Source organism: Ovis aries, chromosome 5 (genome assembly GCF_016772045.2).
Source record: "Ovis aries strain OAR_USU_Benz2616 breed Rambouillet chromosome 5, ARS-UI_Ramb_v3.0, whole genome shotgun sequence".
Taxonomy (NCBI): domain Eukaryota; kingdom Metazoa; phylum Chordata; class Mammalia; order Artiodactyla; family Bovidae; genus Ovis; species Ovis aries.
In genome coordinates, this window is record NC_056058.1 from 39,641,261 (window position 1) to 39,662,733 (window position 21,473).

The 21,473-nt window shown below is 38.6% G+C and overlaps 1 protein-coding gene across 1 annotated transcript; it reads left to right on the forward strand.

Moving 5' to 3' along the window:
* Nucleotides 1-13,664: 13,664 nt before the first annotated feature.
* On the forward strand, nucleotides 13,665-14,614 carry LOC101121172 (olfactory receptor 2M4). Its single transcript, XM_004009434.4, is given in 2 exon segments — nucleotides 13,665-14,580; nucleotides 14,583-14,614. Coding segments are annotated over 2 exon segments (948 nt in total).
* The last annotated feature ends 6,859 nt before the right edge of the window (nucleotides 14,615-21,473 follow it).

Sequence of the window (21,473 nt, forward strand, 5' to 3'; positions counted from 1 at the left end):
GAAACACATTGAGTTTGGTCTTTCCTTCAAGACAGACCCAAAATTCTCATTCTTAATAGATACTGGTTCTGAAAAAGGCAAAGCAATATAAATTAAAGTTGTTTCAGTAAAAAGCAAGAGAAAACTCTCGGCTAATCTGAGCTTACTTGGGGTATTTCAGGCAATGGATGAATTAAAGAAGTTGCCAGGTAACCAAGGTTCACAACACTTTGGGAGTCCTCAGATTAGTTACTTCTGGTGGTGTTAGGTCTCTGTAAACTTTCAAAAAAAAAGGCCTTCTATATACCCTGGCAGGTGCATTTCCCCTGGGACGAATCATTTCTGATAGAGGAGTTAGCTACATGATTTCCACTGGGAGACTGTTATGAGCTGGCAATCATGCCAACTTTTGTATGCTATAGAGACCATTTGTTTTTCTTCTCCAACTTCTTTCCCCTAATGCCACAATTACAACAAATTTTTATCTGTCCTATAGATGAAGAAGTGAAGTAAGTGTTAGCGGCTCAGTTGTCTTCAACTCTTTGCAAACCCATACACCATAGAAAACCGGACTCCTCTGTTCATGGAATTTTCCAGGCAAGAGTACTGAAGTGAGTAGCCATTCCCTCCTCTAGGGGATCTTCCTGACCCAGTGATTGAAGCAAAGTCTCCTGCATTGCAGGCATATTCTTTACCATCTGAGGCACCAGGGAAGCCCTGTCTTGTGGCTGAGAGATTCTCGAAGTTTCATGTTCATATGATCACTTGGGGATCTTGTTAACATAGAAATTTTTTCTGTTCCAGCAGAACTGAGGTACTACCTGAGATTCTGAATTATAGTAAGCTCTTACATGATACCAGTACTAACCACATAACACATTTTCAGTAGCAAGATTATAGAAAAAACTTTTGGCTGCCTAATCAATATCCATTCTGTCCTGCACTTTTCCTAATTACACAGAGGCTTTTATCTAAGTATTCATTTCCATCATAATACTGTCCATGTGCTTTGGAGACAGCAGAACATACCCCTAGTTCTAATGGTGTATTCCAACTGGCTAAAGTCAATCAACCACTCAGTATTATTTCCATGTTCTGAAATCTAGAACAGTGGCTGGCAAGTAGTAGATACTAAACACATATTTGTTAAATGAATCCATGAATTGATGCAAACATAGATATGAGACATGAGCTTACCCAATTAAGATGAATTTTGGTATACTCACTTGGAATGCTGATCTGAAAGCCCCTCTCACCTTTGGCTATAAGTGTTCAAGATGTGACTGTGACTAGCACCCTTCCTATAACTGTCAGAAATCAGCCTTAGAATAAAGCTAACAATAGACAAGGCAGAGCCATGGCAGAAAGAAATAGGCCACCGAAAACACACTGAGCACTGGATTAATTACTCTATGTCCACCACAACAGTTATGTGAATCAAAAATCCCCTTCAATTTTCAAGACAATTTCAGTTGGGTTTTCTGTTACAACTTAAAAGAGTCTAACTGATAATGAGAAATTTCCTTTTCCATTCAAAACATAACCCATTTTAAAGCAGTTGTGTGCCTCCCTTAGTCATGATGGTCAGAAAACACCAAAGACAGAAAGCATTTCACAACAACCTGTGATGCAGACTTAGAGAGGCTTTAGTAAAGAAAAAACTAAAATTATTTACAAAAGTCACGATATTAAAGCTATCTCTCATTAATTATGTTGGATAAAAGTATCACTGATTAAAATGGATAAGAAATGGTAAACATAAATAATGAGGATCCAATTAGAATACAGAGTGCTCACCCAGAGTCTCCCCCTCCTCTTACCCCTTTTTACCCAGCCTGACACCAAGCTCTGTCTTCTCTCAGTGAAGACAATCAAGCAACCTGTGATGCCTTGGTCTCAGTGGGTTGGATGTCTTAAGACACTTTCACGGTTTCTCCAGTTAGGCTGTCAGGTTTCCTTTTTTTTTTTTTTTTTTTTATCTTCCTGGAGAAAAGGTCCACATTACATTGTGCAAACATGGTAATCTAGACTGAGGCTTCTCAGACTCCCCTGAAGGTCATGCTTAAGTGTGGGTTAACTGGTCAGTATGTTGGGATGTTCCTTACATTGGAAGAGGCTGTGCTTTGCTGGAGCAGCCGTGAAGAGATACCCCACGCCCAAGGTAAGAGAAACCCCCAAAGATGGTAGATGTTGCAAGAGGGTATCACAGAGCAGACACACTGAAATAATACTCACAGAAAACTAGTCAATCTAATCACACAAAGACCACAGCCTTGTCTAACTCAATGAAACCAAGACATGCCTACAGGGCAACCCAAGATGGGTGGGTCGTGGTGGAGAGGTCTGACAGAATGTGGTCCACTGGAGAAGGGAATGGCAAACCACCTCAGTATTCTTGCCTTGAGAACCCCATGAACAGTAGGAAAAGGCAAAGTGATAGGATACCGAAAGAGGAACTCCCCAGGTCAGTAGGTGCCCAATATGCTACTGGAGATCAGTGGAGAAATAACTCCAGAAAGAATGAAGGGATGGAGCCAAAGCAAAAACAATACCCACTTGTGGATGTGACTGGTGATAGAAGTAAGATGCCATGCTGTAAAGAGCAATATTGTATAGGAACCTGGAATGTCAGGTCCATGAATCAAGGCAAATTGGAAGTGGTCAAACAAGAGATGGCAAGGATGAACGTTGACATTCTAGGAATCAGCAAACTAAAATGGACTGGAATGGGTGAATTTAACTCAGATGACCATTACATCTACTACTGTGGGCAGGAATCCCTCAGAAGAAATGGAGTAGCCATCATGGTCAACAGAAGAGTCTGAAATGCAGTACTTGGATGCAATCTCAAAAACGACAGAATGATCTCTGTCTCCAAGGCAACCCATTCAATATCAAAGTTATCCAAGTCTATGCCCCAACCAGCAACGCTGAAGAAACTGAAGTTGAATGGTTTTATGAAGACCTACAAGACCTTTTAGAACTAACACCCAAAAAAGATGTCCTTTTCATCACAGGGGACAGGAATGCAAAAGTAGGAAGTCAAGAAACACCTGGAGTAACAGGCAAATTTGGCCTTGGAATGCAGAATGAAGCAGGGAAAGACTAATAGAGTTTTGCCAAGAAAATGCACTGGTCATAGCAAATACCCTCTTCCAACAACACAAGAGAAGACGCTACACATGGACATCACCAGCTGGTCAACACCGAAATCAGATTGATTATATTCTTTGCAGCCAAAGATGGAGAAGCTCTATACAGTCAACAAAAACAAGACCAGGAGCTGACTGTGGCTCAGATCATGAACTCCTTATTGCCAAATTCAGACTCAAATTGAAGAAAGTAGGGAAAACCGCTAGACCATTCAGGTATGACCTAAATCAAATCCCTTATGATTATACAGAGGAAGTGAGAAATAGATTTAAGGGTCTAGATCTGATAGATAGGGTGCCTGATGAACTATGGAATGAGGTTCGTGACATTGTACAGGAGACAGGGATCAAGACCATCCCCATGGAAAAGAAATGCAAAAAAGCAAAATGGCTGTCTGCGGAAGCCTTACAAAGAGTTGTGCAAGAAGAGAGGTGAAAAGCAAAGGAGAAAAGGAAAGATATAAGCATCTGAATGCAGAGTTCCAAAGAATAGCAAGAAGAGATAAGAAAGCCTTCTTCAGTGATCAATGCAAAGAAATAGAGGAAAACAACAGAATGGGAAAGACTAGAGATCTCTTGAAGAAAATTAGAGATACCAAGAGAACATTTCACACAAAGATGGGCTTGATAAAGGACATAAGTGGTATGGACCTAACAGAAGCAGAAGATATTAAGAAGAGGTGGCAAGAATACACGGAAGTACTGTACAAAAAAGATCTTCATGACCTGGATAATCACAATGGTGTGATTACTCATCTAGAGCCAGACATCCTGGAATGTGAAGTCAAGTGCGCCTTAGAAAGCATCACTATGAACAAAGCTATTGGAGGTGATGGAATTCCAGTGGAGCTATTTCAAATCCAGAAAGATGATGCTGTGAAAGTGCTGGACTCAATATGCCAGCAAGTTTGGAAAACTCAGCAGTGGCCACAGGACTGGAAAAGGTCAGTTTTCATTCCAATCCCAAAGAAAGGCAATACCAAAGAATGCTCAAACTACCACACAATTGCACTCATCTAACACGCTAGTAAAGTAATGCTCAGTATTCTCCAAGCCAGGCTTCAACAATATGTGAACGGTGAACTTCCTGATGTTCAAGCTGGTTTTAGAAAAGGCAAGGGAACCAGAGATCAAATTACCAACATCTGCTGGATCATGGAAAAGCAAGAGAGTTCCAGAAAAACATCCATTTCTGCTTTATTGACTATGCCAAAGCCTTTGACTGTGTGGATCACAATAAACTGTGGAAAATTCTTCAAAAGATGGGAATACCAGACCACCTGACCTGCCTCTTGAGAAATCTGTATACAGGTCAGGAAGCTACAGTTAGAACTGGATATAGAACAACAGACTGGTTCCAAATAGGAAAAGGAGTGCGTCAAATGTGTATATTGTCACTCTGCTTACTTAACTTATATGCAGAATACATCATGAGAAACACTGGACTGATAGAAACACAAGCTGGAATCAAGATTGCCGGGAGAAATCTCAATAACCTCAGATATGCAGATGACACCATCCTTATGGCAGAAAGTGAAGAGGAACTAAAAAGCCTCTTGATGAAAGTGAAAGATGAGAGTGAAAAAGTTGGCTTAAAGCTCAACATTCAGAAAATGAAGATCATGGCATCCGGTCCCGTCACTTCATGGGAAATAGATGGGGAAACAGTGGAAACAGTGTCAGACTTTATTTTTTTGGGCTCCAAAATCACTGCAGATGGTGACTGCAGCCATGAAATTAAAAGACACTTACTCCTTGGAGGAAAAGTTATGACCAACCTAGACAGCATATTCAAAAGCAGAGACATTACCTTGCCGACTAAGGTCCATCTAGTCAAGCCTATGGTTTATCCAGTAGTCATATACGGATGTGAGAGTTGAACTGTGAAGAAGGCTGAGTGCTGAAGAATTAATGCATTTGAACTGTGGTGTTGGAGAAGACTCTTGAGAGTTTCCCTTGGACTGCAAGGAGATCCAACCAGTCCATTCTGAAGGAGATCAACCCTGGGATTTCTTTGGAAGGAATGATGCTAAAGCTGAAACTCCAGTACTTTGGCCACCTCATGCAAAGAGTTGACTCATTGGAAAAGATCTGATGCTGGGAGAGATTGGGGGCAGGAGGAGAAGGGGACGACAGAGGATGAGATGGCTGGATGGCATCACAGACTCAATGGACGTGAGTCTGAGTGAACTCCGGGAGTTGGTGATGGACAGGGAGGCCTGGTGTGCTGCAATTCATGGGGTCGCAAAGAGTTGGACACGACTGAGCAACTGAACTGTACTGAATCTGATCCATAATTGGCTCCAGGTCCTGTTTTTGTTGCCCATGTGGAGCTTCTCCATCTTCAGCTGCAAATAATATAATCAATCTAATTTCAGTATTGATCATCTGGTGATGGCCATGTGTAGAATCGTATCCTGTGTTGTTGGATGAAAGTGTTTGCTATGATCAGTGTGTGCTCTTGACAAAACTCTGTTAGCTTTTGCTCTGTTTCATTTTGTACTCCAAGGCCAAACTCCCCTATATGAAAAGGACATCTTTTTTTTTTTTTTTTAATGTTTGTTCTAGAAGATCTTATAGGTCTTCAGATAACTGGTCAACTTCAATTTCTTTCGCTTTAGTAATTGGGACATAGACTTGGATTAATGTTATACTGAATGTTTTGCCTTGGAAATGAACCAAGATCATGCTGTCTTTTTTGAGATTGCACCCAAGTACTGCATTTCAGACTCTTTTGTTGACTATGTGGGCTACTCCATTTCTTCTAAGGGATTCTTGCCCACAGTAGTAGATATACTGTTCATCTCTACTAAATTTGTCCATTCCTGTCCATTTTAGCTCACTGATTCTTAATATGTTGATGTTCACTCTTGACATCTCCTGCTAGACCATGTCCAACTTATCTTGATTTATGGTCCTAACATTCCCGGTTCCTATGCAATATTGTTCTTTACACCATCAAACTTTACTTTCACCACTAGACACATCCACCACTGAGCATTGGTTCTGTTTTGGCCAAGTCCCTTCATTCTTTCTGGAGCTATTTCTCTGCTCTTCCCCAGTAACATATTGGACCCTTTCCCACCTAGGGGCTTATCTTCTGGTGTTTTATCTTTTTGCCTTTTCATACAGCTCATGGGGTTCTTAAGGCAAGAATACTGAAGTGGTTAGCCATTCCTTCCTCCACTAAACCAAGTTTTGTCAAAACTCTCTCTTACGACCCATTCATCTTTGGTGGTCTGTACAGTATGTCTCATAGCCTCCATATAATGCCTTGTTATGTTTTTAATATTCATGTCTGCATCTGTAGACACCCAGTACCATTTTGCATAGTTTGCTCTTTTCTTTCAGAAGCCTTTTTGTGAAATTCTTCCCTGTCAATACATAAGGCCACATGATTATTTTTCAATTTTAATAAGGTACACATTTCCATCCATGTTTGAAAATGTAACAGTTATATTAATGCTCAGACCTATATGTTTCTTTGAAAATATGCTCAAGTATTACTAACATATTAATAGGAAGTATATAATATTTTTTCTAATATTAATTTTATTAATGTTTCCAAATTTATCTCCAAAATAGTTGTAAAAATTTACATTGTCCACAGGAACATATCTGAGTTTCCATTTCTCTCTATTCTTATCAAAATTAGATTTTGGTAAACTTAAAATTTGTTCAATCCATGATTTAAATATTGTTGCCAGATAAGAATAAGATGTGCCCAATTAAATTTGAATATCAAATAACTATTTCTATTATTAAAATAGGCTTGTCTCATGCAATAATTGGAGCACATATACTAAGGATATTATTTGTTGTTCTGATATACAAATTTTTTGCATCCTGCATTTTTATTTGCTCAATCTGGCTAACAGTCTTGCATCTGGATGTTAGCTGCATAAGACCTACATTTGCTCTCTCTCTCTTTTTCTCTGCTATATCATTAGAACCTAAGCATATTTTTTACTTTTGGATAAATGAAATTTTATAACATTTTAAATAATTGTACTTTTGTTATTCCACTTTATTTACTAGATAAGAAATAAAGCAGTTTATTATACTGATTTATATCTAGCAACATTATTTAATATGTGACCAAATTAGATGTAAGTTCCCCTTTCTCGGGTGCTAACCAAACCTAAACTCTCTTTGACTTTGTCAGGGAATTCTTTCCCACTCAGGTTTATGCTGCCAATAATGAAACTGAGTTTGGTGTAAGTAAGACAGGTTTTTATTTGAGGTTCACAGAATGGAGAAGGAAAGTTCATATCCAAAAAACACCTTGCGCCTGAAGGGAGTAGAGTAAGAGAATTATAAGAGTTAAAAGGCAGACAGGTAATAGGACTCTAGGAAAGGGGGAAAAAGTCTTCAGGGGCAGTTGAGGTGTGTGCAGTTTTCCATCCTACTGTGCACACAGCACAAACTGTGCAAATTCCCTCTTGGTGCAAAGATCTTAGCAAAATGAAGCAAAAGTAACTTTCAGACACTTCCAGTTTTCATCTGCATAGCTGAATTTCTGAGGTCAGATCAGAGCCAGTTTGAGGCGATTGACCACTGTTTATCTCTCAAGGCATGTATCTCTCAAAGTATAGCCACAAATCATCTTTTCCAAACATGAGGTACTTTTGAAACCTTCAAATGAATCAGGGCAAGTTTGCTTCAGATCTCAGGAGTTAGTACAGAAAAACAGAAGTAAATAAAATCAAGGAAACCATGACCTTTAACCTATTTGCCTGCCACCTTGGAGCTAACGTATTCAGTCTGATTTACTCATAGGCCTTTGTAACATACTATTGATAAAACACAGCTAGAGCATATGGTTAAAAACAGTTTCTGTGCCTGAAGCCTGGGATGAATAGGATGGGTGAAAAAATTGGCTAAAAATTCTATCATATTTAGCACGAAATGTTCACGTATTACTGAAATTTTAAAACCAAGTCAACTGATAATTTTACAATATCTAATAAAGAAAATGTAAAACTGCCTCTTTAAGTATGAGCAGTTATTTCAATTTTATCAAAAAAGAACTATTTTTTCATATGATGTGTACTCTTACAGGTTTTTAAAACTTATTTGTGTTGCAATACAAAACACAAATTTAATTTCTTTTCAGAGCCATTTGAGAGTTTGAACTATCAGTCTAAAAATTAGCAGTTTCCTTACAATCAAGAACATTATTCTACTTAACCAAGTAAAATTGCCCAAATCATGAAATTTGTTTTGATGCATGAGGATTAGATGGTAGTCTGCATCAATATGCATTTAAATGTTGCCACACATTTCAATAATGCATTTTATATAGCAAAATAATCAAAGTCAAATAAATAATGAAATCTCCCTTCTTTGACTTACTTCTTCAGTGTTCTTTACTTAAGAAAAGTTTATGGGCTTTTCTTTGTGATTTGTGACCTGTATGTTTTTATTTATTTTTTTAATTGTGGTAAAATATACAAAACATGAAATGAACATATTAAATATTTTAAGTGTATATTTCAGCAGCATTAAGCACATTACATCATTGTGAACTCAATTTCCATAATACTTTTCATCATATAAAATTGAAACTCTATACTCATTGAACAATAATTCACCATTTATCCCCGAGACTCTGGCAAGAAACATTCCACTTTTTGCCCTATGAATCTGATTATTCTTGGAAGCTTATAAAAGTAAAATCAGACAGTATTTACCTTTTCTGACTTGCTTATTAAATTTTGAATAATGTCCTCAAAGTTCATCCATGAAGGAACATTCTACTGATAATGGATATTTACTTGGAATTGCTTTTTAAATATTGCAAGCAATGCTTCTGTGAATATAGGTTTATAAAAACCTTTTCAAGTCTATGCTTTTAATTATTTTGAGTATATACCCTGAGGTACAGTTGTTAGGTTGCATAGTATCTTTTTTTTTTTTCATTTGCACCATATTGTTGCTCATATTTGCTGCAAAATTATACATTCACACAATGCAAAAGGTTTTCCATTTCACCAAATGCTGGCTAATATTTTTTGTTGTTGGTTTGTTTTTGTTTGTTTGTACTTTGATAATCACTTTCCTAATGGGTGTGACAATGAATCTCACTGTGGCTTTGATTTGCATTTTCCTAATGACTAGTATGTTCAGAGAAGGCAATGGCACCCCACTCCAGTACTCTTGCCTGGAAAATCCCATGGACGGAGGAGCCTGGTGGGCTGCAGTCCAAGGGGTCGCTAAGAGTCGGGCACGACTGAGCGACTTCACTTTCACTTTTCATTTTCATACATTGGAGAAGGAAATGGCAACCCACTCCAGTATTCTTGGCCTGGAGAATCCCAGTCGGGGAGCCTGATGGGCTGCCGTCCATGGGGTCGCACAGAGTCGGACACGACTGAAGTGACTTAGCAGCAGCTGCAGCAGTATGTTGGGTATCTTTTCACTGGCTTATTGGTCATTTGTATATCTTCTTTGGAGAAACATCCATTCACATTCTTTGCCCATTTTTTATCAGTTTACTGAGTTGTAGAGTTTTTAAAATACATTCTGGATATTAAGTCTGTATCAAGTATATGGTTTATAAATATTCTGTTTTATTTCATATGTAGAGTTTTCACATGATGATTGTGTCCTTTGGAGCACAGGAGTTTTAATTTTGAATGGAGTCCAATTTACTTATTTTTATTTTGTTGAATCTTTTTTGACAGACTATCAAATAATGAGTGGCCCAGTGAAACACCAGACACTGCAGCCTCTGATCCCAGGTCTCTTTCTTTCTACCAACAAGCCCACTGTGTGGCCCTCTGACATGCAATGTAACATCTGAAAGAGAGCATACCTTTGTATAATTAAAGTCAAGGGACTGAATTCTCTGTGGAGGTAAAGAATTTAAGGTCCATGATACCATATGATGACTCAGTCTTTGAAAATGTGGCTCCTTTGGACCATCTGAGTAGCTGCTGCTAAATGTTTCTAGAAGAGACAGAAAGAAAGCCTGCAATAGAACCAGAGTCAGAGAGTGATTATCACTTTCCAGTTCAGAGATTCTAGGATTTTTTAGGTGACTCACTACCTGTAAGTATAAATACAAAATGATCTTTTTTCTGAGACTCTGTTACCTTCCCTATGGACCTTAAATGCTTTCCATGAAAAAAATCAAGTAGCAAATGTGTGTGAAAAAAATCTTGACATTCAATAGATTATACAAATACAAAACTTTTCTCATCTTTATTATTAAAATTTGATGTATATTTCTATGTTTAGCATACTGTATACAGTTTTACACAATATCATGGAAGTATTATCATTTCCTTTCACATCCTGTCTCTCTTTCTCATTCATAAGAGAGAAGAGAAAACAGAGAATTGCTCTCCTTAGTAAATTATCTTTCATTTATTAGACATATTTATTGGATAAATATGATATACATATATATCTTCCAATTGTTAGAGACACACCTCAAAAGGCTTCATAAAATAATCATAAACCATACTATTTCAATATACTGCTTTGAAAGAGACTCATGAATGTTTAGTTATGAAAAATTCCCTAGACACCACATAGTACAACGTTTCAGTTTACAAATTATTGGAGAAAGTGATGTGAAACAGAAGAGAACCCCATTTCCTTGTTTATGTTCCAAATATCTCACAAAATATACCAGTTAGTAAAATTCTTGGAATTAGTGCCATCAAAGCAAAGAAAAGAAGAATTCAATGCATTTTGAGTTGTGAAACTGTACAGTCTGTGAGGCTTTCCTGGTGTCTCAGATGGTAAAGAATCTGCCTGCAATGTGGGAGACCTGGGTTTTATCCCTGGGTCAAGAAGATTCCCTAAAGAAGGGAATGGCTACACACTCCAGTATTCTTGTCTAGAGATTTCTATGGACAGAAGAGCCTGGTGAGTTACAGCCCATGGGGTCCCAGGGTCAGACATGACTGAGCACATTCACTTTCACTTTTCACAGTCTGTGAAAGTCTTCCAAGATGTGGGAATATGGAATATTTTGAAGTACATGAATGGAAACCTTCAGTTTGGCAATATCATAAAGTCTAGAGAACGCTTGACTCCAGTGTAGTTGTGTATTCTTCCAGAGCCCTATGCATATCAGGGTCCATGATTTATGCTGTCTTTTCTTCTTCCATATCCATTAATATTTCAGAGTATCTAATCATCTAAGACTTTGAGCCATTAGTCTTGTTTTTCTCTTTTCCTTTATGTTATCAGCTCTTTTTTTTTAACCACTCATTTCCTCATATGCCACTAAAAGTCTTCCATACATTTAATTTTTCTCTCATTAAGTCATTTCTTTTCTTTAAAGTGTGTGTGTATGTGTGTGTTTCACCTCTCTGGGTCTTATTCTTCAATTTCCATTACAATTGGCATGAAAGAATACAGACGGATGAAAGTATGTAAGTATCTTGAATGTCAGAATTTTCCAATTTCATATTTAATTGTAACATTGAATCCAAATTTTAAATTAAGAGAATAAAGAAAGAAGTTGGCAGTTCTTTATGTTGACTACCTTGGAAATAAGACTATATTTATTTATTTATAGAGTTATTAAAATTTTTATATATATTTTGTTGTAGAAAGTTTGGATTCTCTCAACACATAGTCGTCATTTAAATAGGTGAAAATACCTAACACACACTTGTTATACAAAGAAAGGAATTTGTGACTTAAGGAATTATTCCCCAATTGCAATATCCAGCATATCTGATTCTGTAAGGCTCTCTACTATGCTCAAATGTTTGAACAGGGAATGAACTTTTTTTTTAATACTGACATATCATTTTAACTCCATTGAAATAAAGGCATGGAATTTTAGTACTCTGTTAACAGCAAAAATATCTCCGAGGATATTTCTTCTGCCCAGCTCCTCTGTCCATGGGATTTCCTAGGCAAGAATACTGGAGTGGATTGCCATTTCCTTCTCCAGGGGATCTTCCCTACCCAGGAATCAAACTTCAGTCTGCTGCATTTGAGGCAGATTCTTTACCAACTGAGCCACTAGGGAAGCCCCTTAAGTATAATTAATGAAAATTAATTTTGAATATCAATACATAAATAGGATATTTGCTAGGGAAAATTTTTGCAGCAAAAATATTCTGAAGAAATGTTCCTATCCTACATAAAATGTTGTAGAGGCATAAGCCTTATATCATTAAAAAATAGGTCATACAACAATTTTTAGGAACCTGCTATATCCCTGGAAATACACATTATTTGGTTTGACGTACACAGGGCTATAGTCCATGCAGCCTCAAAGAGTCAGAGACACAAATGAGGAACTGAGCACTTGTGCACAATAGTTACAATAGTCACAATTAGGCTGTGGATTTTACATAGAAAAAGCTTGATGTATCTCCATTTTTCACTAAAGTGTTAGAGAAAATAGTAGATTATTCTTTACAATTTAATAAAATTCTACAGAACATATTTGAAAAACACTGCTTGTTTAGAATTTTTTTTAATGAAATGAAAGATAAACGCTTTACACAAAGATAAACATTCACCTAGATAAACAATCTAGGGTCAGTGGATCAGTGGATATTCAATATCAAAAAGTATGATTTGAGTGAGACAAACCCTAGATTTTGTTTAAAGCTGAATTAAAAATAAGATGATGAGAAATTAAGGAAAAATAGATTAGTTTATATCAAGGAGAAATAAAAGCATAATGGGAGTTTTGGTGAATTAAGAAGTCTCCAAGGCTTAGTCTGAGATGGAAAAGTTTAAATGTACATTACTAAACCCTTCTCTGAATTAGATATATAGATTTCCCTTTGAGGATAACAACATTGATCTTGACTTCCCAGGAGGCACAGTGATAAAAAATCTGCCTGCCAATGCAGGAGGTGTAAGAGATGCTGGTTCAATTGCTGCAACAGGAAGATTCCTCTAGAGTAGCAAATGGCAACAACAGGAAATGTCAACCACTCCAGTATTCTTGTCTGGAAAATTCCATGGACAGGGGAGCCTGGTGGGCTACAGTTCATGAAGTCGCAAAAAGTTGGGCAGGACTAAGTAACTTAGCACAATATTGTTCCAATGCAATGTTTCACTGGGCTGGTACCATACACAAGAAGCAGGTAAAATGGTAGAAGGAATCAAGAGAAGAGGAATTCTGTAGTTAGGAGACACAAAGTGGAGACATGTTAAGACAAAGAATACAACTGTCAATAGAGAATACTACATAATCAAGGATATTTCATAAAATTCAGCAACAGACACTTGCAATTATTTTTCTCCTAGATTCTCTATTGACTGGGTACCTTTGAGTTAGTCAATAATATACACTTTTCTTTTCTGGGAAATAGGGAAAATAGTTATTGAAGTTGTTATTTGGGAAGTCTGGATGATAAAATGACTAGAAAACAATGGACCAAATCACATAACTTATTGTGACCAAAGAGGAGGTAACTGAAGGTTGGTAAGAAGTTCTTATACGTGCATACAATACATTGAGTACATTGACCTGGTATGCATTTGAAAACTAATAAACAAGTTTCTACCCATTCTGGATCTTGCAGATAACACAAATTATCCGGGATGGTTTGGAGAAACCAGACCCTCAACTTGGACTTCATCCTGTTAGGAATCTTTGATTATAGACCCACACACATCTTCCTTTTTTCTCTGGTCTTGGGCATCTTCACAGTGGCCTTCATGGGAAACACTCTCATGGTTCTTCTTATCTACCTGGACACCCAGCTCCACACCCCTATGTATTTGCTCCTTAGCCAATTGTCCCTCATGGACCTCATGCTCATCTCTACTACTGTACCCAAGATGGCCTTCAGCTACTTGTCTGGCAGGAAATCCATCTCTCTAGCAGGCTGTGGCATCCAGATATTCTTCTATGTCTCCCTACTTGGAGCTGAATGCTTCCTGTTGGCTGTCATGGCCTATGATCGCTATGTGGCTGTATGCCACCCTCTTCGATATACCATCCTGATGAATCAGAAACGCTGTGTCTTCATGACTGTTGCTTCCTGGATCTTGGGCTCTCTTGATGGGATCATTGTGCTTGTAGCAGCCCTCTCATTCCCTTATTGCAGTTCCCTGGAAATTCATCACTTTTTCTGTGATGTTGCTGCCCTTTTACCTCTGTCTTGCACAGACACCTCTGCATTTGAAAATTTGCTTTTTATCTGTTGTGTGGTGATGCTGGTCTTACCAGTCTCTGTGATTATTGGTTCCTATTCACGAGTTCTTCAAGCTGTCATCTGCATGGATTCCAAGGAAAGTCGCCGCAAGGCCTTCACCATCTGCTCCTCACACCTGTCTGTGGTTGGACTCTACTATGGAGCTGCCATGTTTATGTACATGAGACCAGCTTCTAATCACACACCAGACCAGGACAAGGTGGTATCAGCCTTTTATACCATCCTCACCCCCATGCTGAACCCTCTCATCTATAGTCTTCGAAACAAAGATGTATCTAAAGGATTTCAGAAACTGTTGAGGAAAGGAAAATTAATTTTATACAGCATCTTTGAGTGCCCACTGTGATCAATACTCCTTCCCGGAAACTTGAGTCCCTTGCATCGTCTTATTCTTCCTGGTATATTATTCTCCCACTTTTATTTCCAATTTAAAATACCTTCATTTATAGTTTATATAAACATCACAGGTAAAGAAGACAGTTTAGACAACAGCATAGGCAGCTTCACCACTGTGAATTTCTTTTATACCACTAGTTGTTAGACATGAGTACCTGATTTTAGGATACCTGTATTTTAACTCAGGTATAAGTCTGATGATTTTGCTTTATCCAAGACAAAAGGTTGGAGTCGAACCACTTAAATCTCTATTTAACAATTACTTACCTTAAATGAACTTGTCTTCATTTTAGCCCTATTTGAACCCATGTTTTGACGTTTATTCCTGACTCTTTCCTACTTAATTCCAAAGAATTTAGAAATTGATAGTTAACATTGACAATTATGTCAAATAAGTCATATGTCTAGATAACCTAACAGAGACTTACACATTTTTTTGCCTTTAAATAGAAAGTGAATATTTTAATGAGTCCACATAAAATATCTATTTGTTTAAGCTGCACAACCTTCATCTTTATTGTAATTGACTTTGTCACTCAACCTTATATTGATAACGGAAATCTATTTAAGATACTAGAAAACTAACAAACAGTTTCTAGAATTGCTAATCGTGATTTTGTACACAGCTGTAAAAAAATATTTGCTATAAATTATGCCACAAAACTGGAAATTTTTTTTCTCAGAGGAAACTTATGGTCTCTGAATGCCCATAACAGCTGTTTTAATGTTCTGTTGAGTGCCCACACATCAATGCAACCAAAGAGTCATTAATTTTTTGCAATTTACAAACATAAATAATCTACATTTTTAAAAACAATCCTTACATGCTCATGAGATTGACTTGATTTATGTATATATAACTGTAATCCAATCTTTATTGTGCAATTTATTATTGTTCTGTAAATGTTTTTTTAAACTAAAATTAGACTTTATACTTAAACAAAATGTTCCATGGGTTGTAATATGTTGCATCTCTTTTTAGAAAAATGACAATTTTTGAGATATGCAGAATATTCTAAATATATATATATATATTCTCAGGATTTTTAAAAATAAAATTCACATACAATGAAATTCAACACTTTAAAGTGCAGAGTTCAGTTATTTTTCAGTAGATTCACAGATAAGTGCAAACATTTTCATTATCTAATTCCAAAAGATGCTCATACCTATTATACCCATTAGCATTCATTCATCATTCCCTTCTCTCCCAACTGCAGGCAATCACTATTCTTTGTCTCTGTGGCGTTTGCCTATTTAGGATGTAGCATATAAACGAAATCTGCAAATGTGGTATTATTTTGTGACTAGTTTCTCTCACTTACCATAATGTTTTCAAGGTTCATGTTGAAGCACATATCAGTTCTTTATTACTTTATGTGACTGAATAATATTCTACTTAAGGTTATACAACACTTTGCTTATCCAATCAACAATTGATAGAAATTTCAGAAATTTTGGAGAAGGAAATGGCAACCCACTCCAATACTCTTGCCTAGAGAATCCCACGGACAGAGAAGCCTGGTGGCCCACAGTCCATAGGGTCTCAAAGAGTCTGACACTGACTGAGCTACTTCACTTAAGGCTTAGAAAAGAAGATAAAGACCTCAAAGAAGATAACGACCTTGCCCTAAGGCCTGGAAAAAGAAGATAATGAACTCAGACCCTTGCTGAACCACCTGACTTCAGGGATAACAAAACTGAACTTTAAACCTCACCCCAACACTCTGGACAGATTGCATCACTTTCCATCCCCTGCCTGGACCTTTCCACTGCCTGCTTAACCGCGACTGTCATCTCAGCTAAAGAATACCCCAAATACCCACCTGACTAAAAACCTCCATTATCACTCCTGCAAGTTCAGTTCAGTTCGGTCGCTCAGTCATGTCCGACTCTTTGTGAACCCATGAATCGCAGCACGCCAGGCGTCCCTGTCCATCACCAACACCCGGAGTTCACTCAGACTCACGTCCATCGAGTCCGTGATGCCATTTAGCTATCTCATCCTCTGTCGTCCCCTTCTCCTCCTGCCCCCAAACCCTCCCAGCATCAGAGTCTTTTCCAGTGAGTCAACTCTTCTCATGAGGTGGCCAAAGTACTGGAGCTTCAGCTTTAGCATCATTCCTTCCAAAGAAATCCCAGGGCTGATCTCCTTCAGAATGGACTGGTTGGATCTCCTTGCAATCCAAGGGACTCTCAAGAGTCCTCCAACACCACAGTTCAAAAGCATCAGTTCTTCAGCGCTCAGCCTTCTTCACAGTCCAATTCTCACATCCATACATGACCACAGGAAAAACCATAGCCTTGACTAGACAGACCTTAGTCGGCAAAGTAATGTCTCTGCTTTTGAATAGGCTGTCTAGGTTGGTCATAACTTTTCTTCCAAGGAGTAAGTGTCTTTTAATTTCATGGCTGCAATCACCATCTGCAGTGATTTTGGAGCCCAAAAAAATAAAGTCTGACACTGTTTCCACTATTTCCCCATCTATTTCCCATGAAGTGACGGGACCGGATGCCATGATCTTCATTTTCTGAGTGTTGAGTTTTAAGCCAACTTTTTCACTCTCCATTTTCACTTTCATCAAGAGGCTTTTTAGTTCCTCTTCACTTTCTGCCATAAGGGTGGTGTCATCTGCATATCTGAGGTTATTGATATTTCTCCCGGCAACCTTGCTTCCAGCTTGTGCTTATTCCAGTCCAGCGTTTCTCATGATGTGCTCTGCATAGAAGTTAAATAAGCAGGGTGACAATATACAGCCTTGATGCACTCCTTTTCCTGTTTGAAACCAGTCTGTTGCTCCATGTCCAGTTCTAATTGTTGCTTCCTGACCTGCACACAGATTTCTCAAGAGGCAAGTCAGGTGGTCTGGTATTCCGATCTCTTGAAGAATTTTCCACAGTTTATTGTGATCCACACAGTCAAAGGCTTTGGCATAGTCAATAAAGCAAAAATATATGTTTTTCTGTAACTCTTTTGCTTTTTCCATGTACCAGGGGATGTTGGCAATTTGATCTCTGGTTCCTCTGCCTTTTCTAAAACTAGCTTGAACATCAGGAAGTTCACAGTTCATGATTTGCTGAAGCCTGGCTTGGAGAATTTTGAGCATTAATTTACTAGCATGTGAGATGAGTACAACTGTGCGGTAGTTTGAGCATTCTTTGGCATTGCCTTTCTTTGGGATGGTAATGAGTATTGACCTTTTCCAGTCCTGTGGCCACTGCTGAATTTTCCCAATCTGCTGGCATATTGAGTGCAGCACTTTCACAGCATCATCTTTCAGGATTTGAAATAGCTCAACTGGAATTCCATCACCTCCACTAGCTTTGTTTATAGTTATGCTTTCTAAGGCCCACTTGACTTCACATTCCAGGATGTCCGACTCGATGTGAGTGATCACACCATCATGATTATCTGGGTTGTGAAGATCTTTTTTGTACAGTTCTTTTGTGTATTATTGCCACCTCTTCTTAATATCTTCTGCTTCTGTTAGGCCCATATCATTTCTGTCCTTTGTCGAGCCCATCTTTGCATGAAATGTTCCTTGGTATCTCTAATTTTCTTGAAGAAACCTCTAGTCTTTCCCATTCTGTTGTTTTCCTCTATTTCTTTGCATTGATCACTGTAGAAGGCTTTCTTATCTCTTCTTGCTATTCTTGGGAACTGTGCATTCAGATGCTTATATCTTTCCTTTTCTCCTTTGCTTTTTGCCTCTCTTCTTTTCACAGCTATTTGTAAGGCCTCCCCAGACAGCCATTTTGCTTTTTTGCATTTCTTTTCCATGGGCATGGTTTGATCCCTGTCTCCTGTACAATGTCACGAACCTCGTTCCATAGTTCATCAGGCACTCTATCTATCAGGTCTAGGCCCTTAAATCTATTTCTCACTTCCTCTGTATAATCATAAGGGATTTGATTTAGGTCATACCTGAATGGTCTAGCGGTTTTCCTACTTTCTTCAATTTCAGTCTGAATCTGGTAATAAGGAGTTCATGATCTGAGCCACAGTCAGCTCCTGGTCTCGTTTTTGTTGACTGCATAGAGCTTCTCCATCTTTGGCTGCAAAGAATATAATCAATCTGATTTCGGTGTTGACCAGCTGGTGATGTCCATGTGTAGAGTATTCTCTTGTGTTGTTGGAAGAGGGTGTTTGCTATGACCAGTGCATTTTCTTGGCAAAACTCTATTAGTCTTTGCCCTGCTTCATTCCACATTTCAAGGCCAAATTTGCCTGTTACTCCAGGTGTTTCTTGACTTCCTACTTTTGCATTCCTGTCCCCTGTAATGAAAAGGACATCTTTTTTGGGTGTTAGTTCTAAAAGGTCTTGTAGGTCTTCATAGAACCGTTCAGCTTTATCTTCTTAAGAGTTACTGGCTGGGACATAGACTTGGATAACTCTGATGTTGAATGGTTTGCCTTGGAAACAAACTGAGATCATTCTGTCGTTTTTGAGATTGCATCCAAGTACTGCATTTCGGACTCTTTTGTTGACCATGATGGCTACTCCATTTCTTCTGAGGGATTCCTGCCGGCAGTAGTAGATGTAATGGTCATCTGAGTTAAATTCACCCATTCCAGTCCATTTAGTTTGCTGATTACTGGAATGTCGACATTCACTCTTGCCATCTCTTGTTTGACCACTTCCAACTTGCCTTGTTTCATGGACCCGACATTCCAGGATCCTATGCAATATTGCTCTTTCCAGAATCGGACCTTGCTTCTATCACCAGTCACATCCACAGCTGGGTATTGTTTTTGCTTTGGCTTCATCCCTTCATTCCTTCTGGAGTTATTTCTCCACTGATCTACAGTAGCGTGTTGGGCACCTACTGACCTGGGGAGTTCCTCGTTCAGTATCCTATCATTTTACCTTTTCCTACTGTTCATGGGGTTCTCAAGGCAAGAATACTGAAGTGGTTTGCCATTCCCTTCTCCAGTGGACCACATTCTGTCAGGCCTCTCCACGATGACCCACCCATCTTGGGTTGCCCCGTGGGCATGGCTTAGTTTCATTGAGATAGACAAGGCTGTGGTCCTAGTGTGATTAGATTGACTAGTTTTCTGTGATTATGGTTTCAGTGTGTCTGCCCTCTTATGCCCTCTTGCAACACCTACCATCTTATTTGGGTTTCTCTTACCTTGGTCATGGGGTATCTCTTCACGTCTGCTCCAGCAAAGTGTAGTCGCTGCTCCTTACCTTGGACGAAGGATATCTCCTCACCGCTGCCTTTCCTGACCTTCAATGTGGGATAGCACCTCTAGGCCCTTCTGCGCCTGAGCAGCCACCGCTCCTTGGATGTGGGGTTGGTCCTCCCGGCCGCCGCCCCTGGCCTCAGGTGTGGGGTGGCTCCTCCCAGCTGTTGCCCCTGACCTCGGACTCAGGGTGGCTCCTCTTGGCCATTCCTGCAAAGAAGCCTGACAGGCTACAGTCCATGGGGTCACAAGAGTCGGATATGACTTAGGGACTAAACCACATAGTCAGGATAATATCAAGTCTTCCCTTGTGGCTCAGCTGACAAAGAATCCGCCTGCAATGTGGGAGACCTGGGTTCAATCCCTGGGTTGGGAAGATACCCTGGAGAAGGAAAAGGTTACCCACTCCAGTATTCTGGCCTTGAGAATTCCATGGACTGTATAGTCCATGGGGTCACAACAAGTCAGATACAACTGAGCAACTTTCACTTTCAGATATACTCCCTTATTATCCTAGTCAGGTGATACTGTTGGGGGAAGCACACTGATTGAAACCTTCCCTTAAATAAGAACCCTCCCTGATCCCTCACATGTTTAGCCCGGTCATTAGACCAACTGTCACCCCTCTTTGCCTGAATAAAAGGTAACCTGTCTCTGTTGAGGTCATCTTCCTTTCTTATTTGCCTCATCTCAAACTATTCCTCACAAAATTGGTTATAAATGTATTTTTGTTGTTGAGTTTTTAGGCTTCTTTTATATTCTGGATAATAGACTCTTATCAGATAGATTTTGCAAATATTTTCCCTTTCAATGTGTTGTGTTTTCGCTCTATTTTTAACATCCTTAGAATTAGAATTTATAAATTTGTTTTATTTTGATGTAGTCCAAAGTATTTAACATTTTAATGCTTAAGATTTTTGCATAATTTCTGGAAAATCATCGTTTAATACAAAGTCAAAAGATCAATGTTTCCCTCTTGAGTTTTATAGTTTTAGTTCTTATATTTATGTCATTGGTCCCTGTGAAGTAATTTTTTGTGTATAGCGTGAGACAAGGTCAACTTTATTATTTTGCTTTGCTGTATCCAGTTGTCACAGCACCATTTATTGAAGAGACACTGCTTTCTCCATTATTTTTATTTTTGGTACATCTGTAGAAAAATCAGTTGACCATAGATGGATATAATTACTCTTGAACTGTTAATTCTATTTCATGCATCTACATATTTATTCTTTTGTTATTGCTGTACTGCCTTGATCACCATAGTTTCAATGTAAATGAAAACTCAGAAAGTGTTGTAAGGTAGTTAGTATAGGAAAAAGGAGTCCAGAATGGTGATGGTATTCCCTTCCTTCTTTTGACAAGGAAGGAAAAAGCCCATGAAAATAGAAAAAAGGAAGGTCAGAGAACCAGAGTAAGGACATCGGGTAAAACAAACAGCACTCCTGGCCAGTCCAGTTTACATACGCCAGGCCCAGGGGGAGGAAAAAACATATAAGGAGAGGGAAGTCTCTCTCTCTCTCTCTCTTCTCTTCGCGTCTTTTGGTTTGGCATGCCCTCATGCCTCGAGGATATATTTTCCTTTATTTTCTAAATTAAAACTGA